Consider the following 14,959-nt stretch of genomic DNA (forward strand, 5'->3'; position numbering starts at 1 on the left):
TCTCACCGGGCTCGGTGACTCAGCCAGTAATCCCAGCGCTTTGGGAGGCTGAAGTGAGTGGCCGCTCCCGGCCACCGCAGCCTCGACCTGCTGGGCTCCGGCGATCCTTCCGCCTCAGCCTTCCGAGTAGCCGGAATTACAGGCATGCACTACCACGCCCGGCTGATTTTTTGATTTATTGTAGAGATGAGGTCTCGCTGCCCAGGCGGGTCTCGAACCCGCGGGCTCAGGCAATCCACTCACCTCAGCCTCCCAAAGGCGTGGGATTACAGGCTGAGCCACCGAGCCTGGCTTACTTTACAGATATTAATGTGTTCAAACCTCAGCAACCATGGGATCTGGGTAGTGGTGCAGAAGAAGAAACCTGACATTAGTGATCATATAACTGCCGTGTTTAAGATCTGAGATGTGAATCTAGGAGTTCTTATTCCAAATTTGCATTCTTTTAATTTCTACTTTGCAAACCCTCTATTTTTTTTTTAGTGTCATGTAGAACCCCCTACATACTAATGCTGCATTTAATTGCAATACATTGACCGTATTTTCTGTAACATTTTGGGGAGCTTGGAAACTCTTTAAAACATGAAACAGCCTGGGCTCAGTTACTCAGCCTGTAATCCTTTTGTCTCAGCCTTCCAAAGTGCTGGGATTACAGGTGTGAAACATCTCACCCAGCCAATGAATTATGTAAGGACAAAAAATAATAATAATAATAAGTAAATGATGAAAAGAGACTGGGATTAGTAACTTGAACTTCTGCATTGTTTACAGATATACTTGTTTTCTTAAGGCCACCTTTTTCTTTGACACCAACAAAGGCAAATCAAACCTTATTTTATATGGCCTTGGTAAAATGAATTCCTTCAACAAATCACATTGACCATGTGCTAAATATCTGGTCTCAAAGGAAGAAGATCAGGTTGAAAAACAGGTTAATTTTTTTCTAACATATACTGTTAATTAATTGTAGTTTATTTTCTTTCAGTATTCCCTTGTGTGCCAGAACGCCCAGGAATGCCCTGTCCAGGAGAAGATAGTGAGTGTCCCTCATAAATTTTATTTATCTGTCTATCTGTCTATCAGTCAATCAATCAATCAATCATCATTCAGTGTCTCACTCAGTCACCAAGGCTGGAGTGCAGTAGCATGCTCACAACCACCACAGCGTTGGCCTTCTGGGCTTTGGCGATTCTTCTGCCTCAGCCTTCCAAGCAGCTAGAACTACAGGCCTATGCCACCACACCCAGCAAATTTTTTTATTTATTGTTGAGACGAGATCTTGCCAAGTTGCCCAGGTTGGTCTCGAACCCCTGGGCCTAGGCAATCTTCTTGTCTCCACCTCCCAAATTGCTGGGATTACAGGTGTGAGCCCCTGCGCCTGGCTATATCCATGACTTTAAAAGAAATAGTGGTAAATGTTTTGCTTTGAATTAAGTGAAATAGTTCTGAACTTTAAATTCTGTGGCTGTACATGCTTCTAGTGAAAAGGGAAAATTAAAGAACTGTGTGTTTATAGTGTGAAATGGGCCATGTTCTATATAGGAAAACGGGAAAATTCAAGAAATGAGGTAGAACCCTGAAACAGTAGTAAAAACTGCAAGTTTGCATTAAGCTGCGAACATCTCTCTGGGGTTCCAGTGGTAGATGAATTAAAGCCATGTAGGCTGCCTTCACAGAGCTGCTGGAGAAGCAGATGTCTTCTCACTTCAGAGCTAGAGTTTTGAAAGACTTGCCGTCGTAGCAGATCTTCTTGGTTCTAGAGTCCCAGCTCCAAAACGACTAAGTTCTGTAACATGCTTTCCAGATAAAATATCTTTTTTTCATTTGAGGTCTCACTCTGTCTCCCAGGCTGGAGTGCAGTGGCATGGTCATCGCTCACTGCAGCCTTGACCCCCTGGGTTCAAGCGATCCTCCCACGTCAGCCTCCTGAATAGCTGGGACTACAGGTGTGCATCACCATACTTAGCTAATTTTTTATTATTTATTTATTTATTTATATTTAAGTTGGAGTCTCACTCTGTCATGCAGGCTGGAATACAGTGGCCCACTCATGGCCACCCCAGCATTGACCTGCTGGGCTCCAGCAATCCTTCTGCCTTAGCCTTCCAAGTAGCTGGAACTACAGGTGCGCGCTACCACGCCCGGCTAATTGTTTGTTTTTTTGATTTATTGTAGGGATGAGGTCTCGCCAAGTTGACCAGGCTGGTCTCGAACCCCTGGGCTCAGGCAGTCCCCTCACCTCAGCCTCCCAAAGTGCTGGGATTACAGGCTTGAGCCACTGCACCCGGACTTTTTATTTTTTGTAGAGATGAGGTCTGGCTATGTTGCCTAGGCTGATCTCAAACTCCTGGGCTTAAGCCATCCTGCCACCTCAGTCTCCCAAAGTTCTAGGATTATAGGCGTAAGTCCCCATGTTCAGCCCTAACTTTTTGGGTGTTAACTATTACTGTGGATGTTATTATTAATGACTGATAGACAATATATATAATGATGGGCCTAATGAAAATTATGAAGGTGAACTAGATTTGATCTTTTGGAATCTCTCTTTAAGTGTATTTAAGAAAAGTATAATATAAAGACCACTGGCCTGGGCATGGTGACTCATGCCTGTAATCCCAGCAGTTTGGTGGGCTGAGGTGGGAGGATCACTTGAACCCAGGAGTTCAAGACCAACCTGGGCAATATAGTGAGACCTCATCTCTACGAAAGAAAAAAGGGAATCAAAAAATTAGCTGGGTGTGTGGTGCATGCCTGCAGTCCTAGGTACTCGGAAGGATGCACTTGAGCCCAGGATGTCGACATGCCACTGCACTCCATCCTGGGGTGACAGAGTGAAACCCTGACTCTCTATAAATGCATAAATTCAATAAGCAACTACTACTGGATGAAAGATTGTTGAAGAGAGAGATACTCTTGCGGCATAAAGTATCACAGATTACATACAAAAAGTAAAATGTGCCCTGACAGTAAAGAGGTCTCCGAGTCACCGCCTTTAAAAGTGATTGAGGGCCGGACTCGGTGGCTCAGTCTGTAATCCCAGCACTTTGGGAGGCCGAGGTGAGTGGATTGCCTGAGCCCATGGGTTCGAGACCCGCCTGGGCAACTTGGCGAGACCTCATCTCCACAATAAATCAAAAATTAGCCGGGCGTGGTAGCGCACGTCTGTATTTCCAGCTACTCGGAAGGCTGAGGCAGAAGGATCGCCGGAGCCTAGCAGGTCGAGGCTGCGGTGGCCAGGAGCGGCCACTGCACTCCAGTCTGGGCGACCGAGTGAGACTCCCACTCAAAAAAAAAAAAAAAAAAGTGATTGAGGCCAGGGTTGGTGGCTCACATCTGTAATCCAGCACTTTGGGAGACTGAACCAGGAGAAACACTTGAGGCCAGGAGTTCAAAACTAGTCTGAGCAGCATAGCGAGATGCCATCTCTACCAGTTTTTGTTTTGTTTTTTTAGCAAAAGTATGTAATAACAGTGATTAAACATCAGTAATGGGAGTTGACATTCTGACATTCATGGGCCTTACAATAAGAAATCCACAAGATCACCTGTTTATTATTTCTGTCAAAAGTATTTAATACTGACTCTTACCATGAGGAAACAGATCCAGAATGTGTGACATTCTGGATCTGTTTTTGTTAAAGTAGTAATACATTGAAGAGACCAAAAAGTCATAATAACCAAATGCAATGTCTGAATCTTGGCTGGATCTTGGATAAGAAAAGAAAACTTTGGAAGGCAATTTGGGAGTAAATTGCATATAAACTGTGTATTGGATGATATGTTAATTTTCTGAGACATGGTAATGGTATTGTGGTTATGTAGAATTAGGGGAATGTCCCTAATCTCAGATAATGAATACTTTTTGGGTATTTAGGGTTATGATGTCTGCATTTTACTTCCAAGTCATTCAGAAAAGAATATGACAAGCAAATATGACAACATTAATAGTTGGTAAATATAGGTGAAAGATGCAGGTGCTTATTATTTCACCTTTCCTGTGCGCTTAAAGAATGTTCAATAAAAACTTGAGATTTGGTTTTTTTTTTGAGTTGGAGTCTCACTCTATCGCCCAGGCTGGAGTGCAGTGGCACACTCATGGTCTCCGCAGCCTCGACCTGCTTGGCCCCGGCAATTCTTCTGCTTCAGCCTTACGAGTAGCCAGAACTACAGGCGCGCTACCACGCCCGGCTAATTTTTGATTTATTGTAGAGATGCGGTCTCGCCAAGTTGCCCAGGCGAGTCTTAAACCCATGGGTTCAGGCAATCCTTTCACCTTGACATCCCGAAGTACTGGGATTACAGGCGTGAGCCACCGCAACCAGCCTGGAAATTTTAAAAAAAAGAACAGTGACAGTAGTCAAACATTCACATGAAACATGGTCTCTGTCTTCATCCAGTCCCTTGATGGGTCCTGTTTTACCTTTTCACGTTCAGGTTCTTATTTTTGTTTTTTTCTTGTAATGCATATCATGAAAAAAGTCACAGACTTAATTATAAAATGACTTTTACTTACACTTATTCTCTTTTGTCAATTGCTAATTTTTCTTCAGAATCCATCTATCGCCGAGGTGCACGTCGCTGGAGAAAGCTTTATTGTGCAAACGGCCACACTTTTCAAGCCAAGCGATTCAACAGGGTAAACTTAGTTTGTTGATAATTTGAGGCAACTAATTTTTTCTTTTCTACTATGAAAGAAAGATGATTTTATTTTTAAGTCTTGTTATTCCCTTTGAAATAAATAAGTAGAGCAACTTTACATTTCCGGTTTGCCTGGGGCAGTATCCTTATAATTTTTAATTGCATTTCACTGTTAAAATGCTACAGATTTGATGATTAATTATTTCAATTAATATACCCTAGCTATAAGAAGACTGGATTTTTAAATGAAAATTCAAGGCAGCCAGAAAATAGGCAAGGCTTATTTAATGTTTATTTTGCCATTTAATATTGTAACTTGATTTTCACTGTTTAAAAAAAAAATAGCAAGTACTTGTTTGGCTTTTACTATGTACCATGCACTTTTCCAAATGCTTTACATATATTGATTCGTTTAATTCCTGAAACAACCCTGTAAGATAGGTGCACTGTATTTCCATTTTATAGATGAAGAAACCCAAGTACAGGGCAGTTAAGGAACTAGCTCAAGATGACGTAGCTGGAAAGTGGGAGAGCCAAGGCTTGAAAGCAGGCAGTCTGTCTCCAGAAGTCAGTGCTTTGGACTACTCTTGATAATTGAAAATCTGTGGATGCCATTTTCATTCTAAAACTAATGTAATGTCCTAAAAGTTCATGAATGTAGACAGAAACCAGTACCTGACAGGCCAGGTGCCATGGCTCACGCTTATAATCCCAGCATTCTGGGAGGCCGCGTTGAGAGGATTGTCTGAGCCCACGGGTTGGAGACCAACCTGGGCAACTTGATGAGACCTCATCTCTACAATAAATCAAAAAATTAGCCGGGCGTAGTGGCATGTGCCTGTAGTTCCAGCTACTTGGAAGACTGAGGTGGATCGCCTGAGCCCAGCGGGTCTCTGAGGCTGCAGTGGCTGTAAGCTTGCCACTGCACTCCAGCCTGGGTGACTGAGTGAGACTCCAACTCAAAAAAACACACAAAGAACAAAAAAAAGCCCACCTCCTGGAATTCCCCAACTCTTTTATTTCTAGTATTTGAAGCCTTCTCATATTTAAGAAGGCTTCAAAATGAAAAGTCAGTTTAGGTATTGCTCTTTAAAAAAGCAGGACTTTGGTTTAACCTCTGAACAATCTAGAAAGTTTGTTTGCTTAGGAATCCTTTAATGGTTTTTTCTGCCTTATATATGTTTACTTAAATTCACTTTCTCTGTTTTCATTACCCTGAACTTAATTATGTGAAGACTGAAAATTCTTAGACTTATAACAAAAAGCGCTGTGATTGCAAATTTCACTCTCTTTAAAACAGGCTCTCATTCCTGTTTATTTTTCACTGACCTTTACAGCTTTTGAAAATTACATATGAGAAAGTTTTGTTCTGTTTTTACTATGAGCTGGCAGTTGACACCATGAGGAAGGGAATTGAGTTAGAGAAGAAGGCCATGTATTTTTACTATTTTGTGAACAAAATTGTGAAATGATTCTGACTTTTTTTGTTAATAAAATATTGTTGAATTACTCTTTTTAGCGAGCTCACTGTGCCATCTGCACGGACCGAATATGGGGACTCGGACGCCAGGGATATAAGTGCATCAACTGCAAACTCCTGGTTCATAAGAAATGCCATAAACTTGTCACAATTGAATGTGGGCGGCATTCTTTGCCACCGGTAAGACACAGTTGTTTGTTTATTCATTTATTTTTAATATATAAAGAGCATGCCTGATGACACTACTAGAACAGAGGGCTGAAGGAGGGAGGCATTAAGGAGTTCTGTCACAAGAGTTGTTACAGAGTGGTGGTAGAAATACTTTGCATTCTCGTTGACATATTGTGAACTTTCGAAATAACTATGACAGTATTTCTTTGTAGGATACAGTTAGCTTATTTGTTTGACGTATACTGTCCTCTGGTCTACATTAGGAAGATACAGGGAGAACAACTTAACAGACTTTTTTTCGTTTGTAATCTAAACTTATTAGTTTAATTATTCTAACCATCTTTCCTAAGCAGATAAAAGGTAAGAAGAGTCAGAGGCATCATATTTACTGTTTAAAGTGTGACATTACTGGGGAGAAAAGCATTCAACATTTTTACTTTTCATTTTCTTTTTTTCTCTTTTTGATTGGAGTCTAATTCTGTTGCCCATGCTGGAGTGCAGTGGCATACCCACAGCCACTGCAACCTCAACCTGCTGGGCTCAAGTGATCCTTCTGCCTCAGCCTTCAGAGTAGCTGGGACTACAGGTGTGTGTCACCACGCCTGGCTAATTTTTTGATTTCTTGTGAGATGAGGTCTCGCCAAGTTGCCCAGGCTGGTCTCCAACCCATGAGCTCAGACCATCCTCTCTCTTCAGTCTTCCAAAGTGCTGGGATTATAGGCACAAGCCACCACGCCCAACCTCTTGTACATATTTTTAGCAGAGGTTAGATCATACACATACCTGTTTCTAACTCGTTTTTCTCTCTGTACAATATGTTTTGGTCATCTTTCTATATCTATATGTATCTTCATCATTTTATGTCTTTACCATAATTTATTTAACCTTTTCCCTGTGATTGAACATCTCAGTTTTTAAAATTTTCATATAAAGAAAATAATAGTGAACTTTCTAGTAAATGCGTCTCATTTCCTTAGGGATCCAGAAATAGGTTTACTGGGTTATAAAAGATATGCTTTTTTTTTTCTTCAAAAGATCTGTGTATATCTTTCTAATTTGTTCTCTAAATGGTTACATCATGTTTATTCATAGGACCTTCTTTGGACATTGTGAAAGTAGGTTATTACAGGGAGTTCTTTAGTATTAGAATTATTTAGGTAATTCATATAAGCTTAAGAATGGATTTGAAGCCACATGGTGGCTCAGCCTATAATCCAGTGCCTTTGGGAGGCTGAAGTGACTGGATTGCCTGAGCCCATGGGTTCGAGACCCGCCCAGGCTACTTGGCGAGACCTCATCTCTACAATAAATCAAAAAATTAGCCGGGCGTGGTAGCGTGCACCTGTAGTTCCAGCTACTTGGAAGGCTGAGGCGGAAGGATCACCGGAGCCCAGCAGGTCGAGGCTGCGGTGGCCGAGAGCGGCCACTGCACTCCAGTCTGGGCGACAGAGTGAGACACCAACTCAAAAAAAAAAAAAGAATGGATTTGTAATTGGGGGAAGATCCAATCTTAAGGAAAAACAAAAGCTAAGAATTTCAGACATAATTTATCTAGTTTACTATTGATATTCTAGGTGAGGGAATGCCTGTGTTCATGTAGCAGGAAAGAGTAGCAGAGTTAATGATTATATTGATATTTTGGGAGAGAGGTTAAAGCATTTAAATATCTGTATCGGCCAGGCTCGGTGGCTCAGCCTGTAATCCCAGTGCTTTGGGAGGCTGAGGTGAATGAATTGCCTGAGCCCGCGGGTTCGAGACCTGCCTGGGCAACTTGGTGAGACCTCATCTCTACAATAAATGAAAAATTAGCCGGGCATGGTAGCGCGTGCCTGTAGTTCCAGCTACTTGGAATGCTGAGGTGGAAGGGTCGCTGGAGCCCAGCAGGTCAAGGCTGCGGTGGCCCGGAGCGGCCACTGCACTCCAGTCAGGGTGACAGAGTGAGACTCCAACTCAAAAAAAATAAAATAAAATAAATAAATAAATATCCATAAATCTTACTTATGAGCCAATCTTTGAGGCAGCCTTGAAATTATGACTATAATTAATGTTCTTTCTCGGGTTTACCTTTTCGTACTGGTAGTAACTAAACTTGGACCCAAGATTAATTAGTAGCAATTTGGGTTTGAATTAGCATTGTTCCTGAGGTTATTGGCAGATAGTTGGTTAAGTCAGTTTCTGGGAGGTTTTTCTTTTTCGGGGTCACTGGCACCTGTGATAATCTTCAGAAAAATGATAAGCCCACAAAATTGTATATATAATTTTAATAGGTATACAGACATCATGAAGTCTCTCTCTGGACCTTAGCTAAATAACTCATATTCTAGAGACTCGTTTTGCCAAAGACATAAAGTGGAGCTCAAAGGAAGACTAGGTCATGTAGGAGAGAAGCACATCAGAGCATGATTACCTCATTCACAGGAATATTGTGTGGTTTTATAAAATATATTTAAAAATAAATTAAATATGGTAATATAATTCTTACTAAGTTACATTCTTTCAAAATTAAATTTGGAATGCTGCGTCTCATTGAAATAATGTTGTAACTTACGAAAATATAGTTGTTTCTGGATTTATAGAGGTATTGGGATTTTAAAAGAATCCACCAAGTTACTCTCTCTTCGGAAATGTTTGTAGGAACCCATGGTGCCCATGGATCAGTCCTCCTTGCATTCAGACCATGCACAGACAGGTAAGAACAGCACTGGCACAAACTACCATTCGTTAACAGAGTAGTATTTAAATACTTCTTTAGGTGATTCTTTTACCTGAGTGTAAAGACATTTATATTCTTCCCAAATAAAACTAGGTAAGCATATTTTGTGGTGGTGATATGTTATGATATTTTAACATACACATTTGGCATTAATAAAAAAAGTATATAAACAGCAACAAATGACTCTTTTTTCTCGCTCAGAGAAATTTCTTTTGAGACCCCTTTAAATTCAGCAAACTCAGTTTTTTCCCAGAATAAGAAATATGAGACTGATTTCGTGGTCCATGTTGACTATGTTCAGGTGACCTGTTTTTATTAAAAGCTTTATTTTCAAAAGTAGAAATTATTTGAAAGATACAGCAATACAGTATAGGGAAATTCTAGAAAGAATGTGAATTAAAATGTTAGATAGAGCTAGGCATGGTGGCTCATGCCTGTAACCCTAGCACTTTGGGAGGTGGAGGCGAGAGGATTGCCTGAGCCCAGGAGTTCAAGAGCAGCCTGGAACATAGCAAGACCTTGTCTCTACAGTAAATCAAAAAATTATCTGGGTGTGCTGGCGCACGCCTGTAATTCCAGCTACTTGGGATAGCTGAGGCTGAAGGATCGCCTGAATCCAGCAGGTCGAGGCTGCGGTGGCCATGAGTATGCCACTGCACTCTAGCCTGGAGGAAGAGTTAGATAGAAGACCAAGTGCAGTGGTTCATGCTTGGAATCCCAGAGATTTGAGAGGCCAAGGTGGGAGGATCCTTTGAGGTCAGGATTTCAAGACCCGCATAGTAAGACCCTGTCTCTACAGAAAATTTTTTTTTTATTTAGCCAGTTGTCTCAGCCTATAATCTCAGCACTTTGGGAGGCCGAGGTGAGTGGACTGTTTGAGCCCACTGGTTCTAGACCAGCCCGGGTGACTTGGTGAGACCTCATCTCTACAATAGTTAAAAATTTAGCCAGGCATGGTAGCATGCACCTGTACTTCTGGCTACTTGGAAGGCTGAGGCGGAAGGATTGCCAGAGCTCATCAGGTTGACGCTGGGGTGGCTGTGAGCGTGGCACTGCACTCCAGCCTGGGTGATGGAATAACACACCAACTCAAAAAAAAAAAAAAAATGAGCCAGTTGTGGTGGTGTCTACCTGTGGTCTCAGCCCCTCAAGAGTCTGAGGCAGGTGGATCCCTTGAGCTCCCAAGATCTAGACTGTATGATTACACCACTGCTCTTCCATCTGGGTGACAGAGCAGGACTTTGTCTCTTAAATTAAAAAAATAAAAAGCAAGAAAGGCGTAGATACAAAACCTTAAACACACATCTAGGAAATTTCAAGAGCAATGAAAGGGTTAGAGCAGCCTGATCTCCGAACTGAATCGAGACAGAGAAGACAAGATAGTTTTTCTGGAAAGACAGAATGCAGTCTCTTGGCTATAGAAGAAGCTGTCTATATAAAATCTGCCCCAAGTGGCTTTAGGAAGTGTCTATCCTTATCATTTCAGGAGTATGAAGGTAGTGAGTGAGAGCTGAAAGCCATAGGTCTTCTGTCTCAGTCTTACGAAAAGATTTAAACGTAGTTTATAGCGTCATCCCTTTAAGAGCAAAGAAAAAAAGTTGACTAATTTGCAAAGAAGAGAAATTCTAAAAAATAGCAAAATATTTGTTAAAAGTAGTACTTGGCTATCAGGTTGATGCTTGCTGTCTTTACCTTCACTGAAGGCTGGGATTTGACTCTTACACGTACATACAACTTGTTATTAGTAGGACAGGGATTCTGTTTTAAATAATAAAAACTTCTTTGGAAGTAGAAACTAATAACAAGCAGAAGAAAATCTTTATGTCAAACTTATTAACGGATGCTATGTTTTCTCCCCTCTCCTTCTTTTAAAAATGTTTGGGATTGCATTTTCAGTAATTCCGTATAATCCTTCAAGTCACGAGAGCTTAGACCAAGTTGGTGAAGAAAAGGAGGTAAGATAATTTCTCATTGTACATTATATCATTTGCTTTTTAATAAGATGTAATAATTATAAAAGTATGATACACTTACTGGCCTGCTTACTTTTAGACTATAATGGTAATAATTTAGTGGGCTAACTTATTTTCATTTTAATATAGCTTATTCTAAAAATTATAATGTATGTAAGAATGCTCTTTATAATACTTATTTAATATATATTGTAGATTGCTCCATTTCGTGGACTGATTGCCTATTTAGAGTACAAATAGTTAAGCATGTTAACTGTTATTTTTTCTATTAAGCATTTTATCCATTTTTAAATACATTTTAAAATAAATAATTAAAATGATAATCAGGTTTTTGAAAAAGACTTGTAGTGAAAAAGATCATGCCTCATATCTTCCACTGCTAGTTTGACTTAGAAGCAACCTTTATTTTTTTATTTTTTATTTTTTTGAGTTGGAGTCTCACTCTGTTGCCCAGACTGGAGTGCAGTGGCCGCTCCCGGCCACCACAACCTCGACCTGCTGGGCTGCGGCGATCCTTCTGCCTCAGCCTTCCAAGTAACTGGAATTACAGGCATGTGCTACCACGCCCGGCTGATTTTTTGATTTATTGTAGAGATGAGGTCTTGCTGCCCAGGCAGGTCTCGAACCCACAGGCTCAGGCAATCCACTCACCTCAGCCTCCCAAAGGCGCAGGATTACAGGCTGAGCCACCGAGCCCGACTGAAGCAACCTTTTTAACCATATTTTATTGTGTCCATAATGTTTGCGAGGGGAGACCCAAAAAAAACCCAGAATCATTTTTTGAAGGCGGGTCCCTTGTAGTTCAGGCTTTCCCCAGTAGATAAGTATTCTAGGAACCCATTGGCATCAGTGTACCAGTTAGAATGTTGTGAAGGGCTGTGTTCAGCTTCGGTGAATTTTTTTTAGAGTCACATTCGCCTGTTTCGTCATGGGTGATTTACGAGCTCACTTGCCCACATCATGCTGAGTGTTCAGCAGTTTTTGACCAAAACCAGCATGGCCTCTGAGCTCTGCCCCCGTTTACCTGATCTTGCCCTGAGTGACTTTTTTGGTTTGTTTCTCCTGGATGAAAAAAGTCCTCAACAAGAAAAGTTTTACCTGTGTGGAAGAGGTGAAACAAAAAGCAACAGAAGCACTAAAAGGCATAAAATTGATGAGTTCAAAAACTGTTTTGAGCAGTGGAGAAAGCATCTTGATAGGTCTGTTTCATCAAACAGTCCTTTGAAGGTGACTAAAGTTTAAACATGTAAAAATAAGTACACAGTTTTTATAAATCCTTTTTTTGGGGTCCCCCCATATGTCTCTATTTTTCAAGTCTATCTTTTTCCGACCATGAATGATTTAGCTCACACGACCTTCCCTTCTTCCCTTCTGTTTCCAGTATTTGATAGGTATGTTATAGTTTGCTCTTCTTATAGTTGCCCTTTTAAAAACTCTTTCTTTTGTTTTGTTTTTGTTTTGAGTCGGAGTCTCCTCTGTTGCTCAGGCTGGAGTACAGTGGCTTGCTCACGGCCACCACAGCCTCAACCTGCTGGGCTTAGACGGTCCTTCTGCCTCAACTTTCCAAGTAGATGGGACTGTAGGCGTGTGCCACCATGTTTGGCCAGTTTTTTTATTTACCGTAGAGGCAAGATCTTGCCATGCTGCCCAGGCTGGTCTCCAACTCCCAGGTTCAGGCAGTCTTCTCACCTCAGCCTCCCAAAGAGCTGAGATTACAGGTGTGAGCCACTGCGCCTGGTATTAAAAATCCAACTTTTGGCCATTGCAGCCCTTGCCTTGCTAAGCTGTGGTGTGCTCTTTGAGCTGTGTGCTCTTTGAGCTATGGCCAGGCCATGTTTCTGACTTTGGCCCAATCCCCTGCCTTGGAGAGGTGAATCGCTTCTTTCTTTCTCTCTCTCTCTTTCTAATTTAGCTTTAAATAAACTATATTTTCTCATCTAAAAAAAAAAATCCAACTTTTTATTATGGAAAATTTTAAATGTAGGTAAAAGTAGTCAGAGTGGTATAGCAAAGTCTCTGTATCTATTTATTATCCAGTTAAAAAATCATTAGTTCATGACAAGTTTTGTTCTGTCCACCCACTTCCGTCACTCCCATATTATTTTGAGCCACATCTGTTGCTCACCTGTTTAATCTCATATCTTAGTTTCGTGTTCTATTTTTTTATTTGTTTGCTTGTTTGAGAAAGTATTTCTCCCTCACTCTTTTTTCTTTTATTTTTAGTTGACACCTAGTAATTGTACATGTTTATGGGATAGAGAGTGGAACACATATGGAATGCTTCATCAATTTGCATGTCATCCATGCACAGGGTCCGTGCTGATTTTCTCTGTATGGTTCCAGCTTTAGTGTAAGTGCTGCTGAAGCAAGCACGTCTTTACTTAGTGTCTTGTTTCTCCTTCAGCAACCCGAGTTCCCTGTAGATTCTGGAGAGTAGGCCTTGTTGGATGCATAGTTTGCAAACATTTTCTCCCATTCCGTAGATTATCTATTTACTCTGTTGATGGTTTCTTTTGCTATGCGGTAGCTCTTTCATTTAATTAGGTTCTACTTTTCAATTTTGGTTTTTGCTTCATTTGCTTTGGAGGACTTGTTCTTGAATTTGTTGCCTAGGCCGATGTCCAGGAAAGTGTTTCCTAGGTTTTCTTTTAGGATTTTTGTAGTTTAAAATCTTAGGTTTAAGTCATTAGTCCATCTTGAGTTAATTTTAGTGTATGGTGAGAGGCAGAGGTCCAGCTTCATTCTTCTGTATGTTACCCAGTTTTCCCAGCACCATTGGTTGAAAAGGGTTTCCTTTCCCCAGTGTTTGCTTCTGTCAACTTTGTCAAAGATGAGTTGCTTGTAGGGCAGTGGTTTTGTTTCTGGGTTCTCAGTTCTGTTTCATTGGTCTGTGTGTCTGTTTTTGTGCCAGAACCGTGCAGTTTTGGTTCCTGTAGCCTTGTAGTAAAGTTTGAAGTCTGGCACTACGATGCCTCTGGCTTTGTGCTTTTCGTTTTGGGTTGCTTTGGCTACCTGGACTCTTGCTTCCATATGAGTTCACGTATCGTCTTTTTCTAATCTCTGAAAAATGATGCCAGTAGTTTGATAGGGATTGCATTGAATCTGAAGATTGTTTTAGGCAGTATGAACATTTTCATGATGCTGATTTTTCCAGTCCATGAGCATGGCATGTTTTTCCATTTGTTTATGTCACCTTTGGTTTCTTTTAGCAGTATTTAGTAGTTCTCATTGTAGAGATCTTTTCTCTTTTGTTAGATGTATTCTAAGATAGTTTTGTTTTGTGGCTATTGTAAATGGGATTGTATTCTTGATTTGGTTCTCAGCTTGGATGTTGGTGTATAGAAATGCAACTGATTTTTGATTGTTGGTTTTTGTACCCGGAGACTTAACCAAAGTCGTTTTATCAGTGCTAGGAATGTTTTGGCAGAGTCTTTAGGGTTTTCTAGACGTGGAATCTTATCATCTACAAAGGTAGATGATTTAACTTCTTCTTTTCCTATTTGGATGACTTCTGTTTCCCCTCTTGACTAATTGTTCTGGCTAGGACTTCCAGTAGTATGTTAAATAGTACTGGACAGTAGCCTTTTATCAGCTATATTTTCTCACACTCTGTGACTGTTTTCACTCTCTTAATGGTGTCTCTTGATGAACAGATATACTTGATTTTTTAAAATAAGAGACAGAATCTCCCTCTGTTGCCCAGGCTAGGGTGTATGGAAGTGATCATAAATCACTTCAGTCTCAAACTCCTGGGCTCAAGCAACCCTCTGAGTAACTGTTGGTATAGGTATGCACTACCACACCCACCCAGCTAATGTAAAAAAAAAATTTTTAGAGACAGAGTCTCACTGTGTTGCCTAGGCTGGTCTTGAATTGCTGACCTCATGTGTTCTTCCCACCTCAGTCTCCGATGTAGCTGGGATTACAGGTAGAGGTCACTGTGTCCGGTTCCTGGTTTTTATTAATTTCTTTTAGTCACTGCCTC

General features: G+C 40.9%; 1 protein-coding gene across 1 annotated transcript in view; it reads left to right on the forward strand.

The window, feature by feature from the left end:
* Positions 1-14,959, forward strand: part of PRKCI (protein kinase C iota) — a 71,066-nt gene that overhangs the window by 28,996 nt on the left and 27,111 nt on the right. The window contains exons 4-8 of the mRNA XM_008053078.2: positions 986-1,036; positions 4,550-4,635; positions 6,157-6,297; positions 8,923-8,977; positions 10,898-10,956. Of these exons, the coding sequence (XP_008051269.2) occupies positions 986-1,036; positions 4,550-4,635; positions 6,157-6,297; positions 8,923-8,977; positions 10,898-10,956 (392 nt within the window). The remainder of the gene's footprint in view (positions 1-985; positions 1,037-4,549; positions 4,636-6,156; positions 6,298-8,922; positions 8,978-10,897; positions 10,957-14,959) is intronic.

Source organism: Carlito syrichta, unplaced genomic scaffold (assembly GCF_000164805.1).
Source record: "Carlito syrichta isolate Samal-C Ts95f unplaced genomic scaffold, Tarsius_syrichta-2.0.1 Scaffold287813, whole genome shotgun sequence".
In the NCBI taxonomy this organism is placed as follows: domain Eukaryota; kingdom Metazoa; phylum Chordata; class Mammalia; order Primates; family Tarsiidae; genus Carlito; species Carlito syrichta.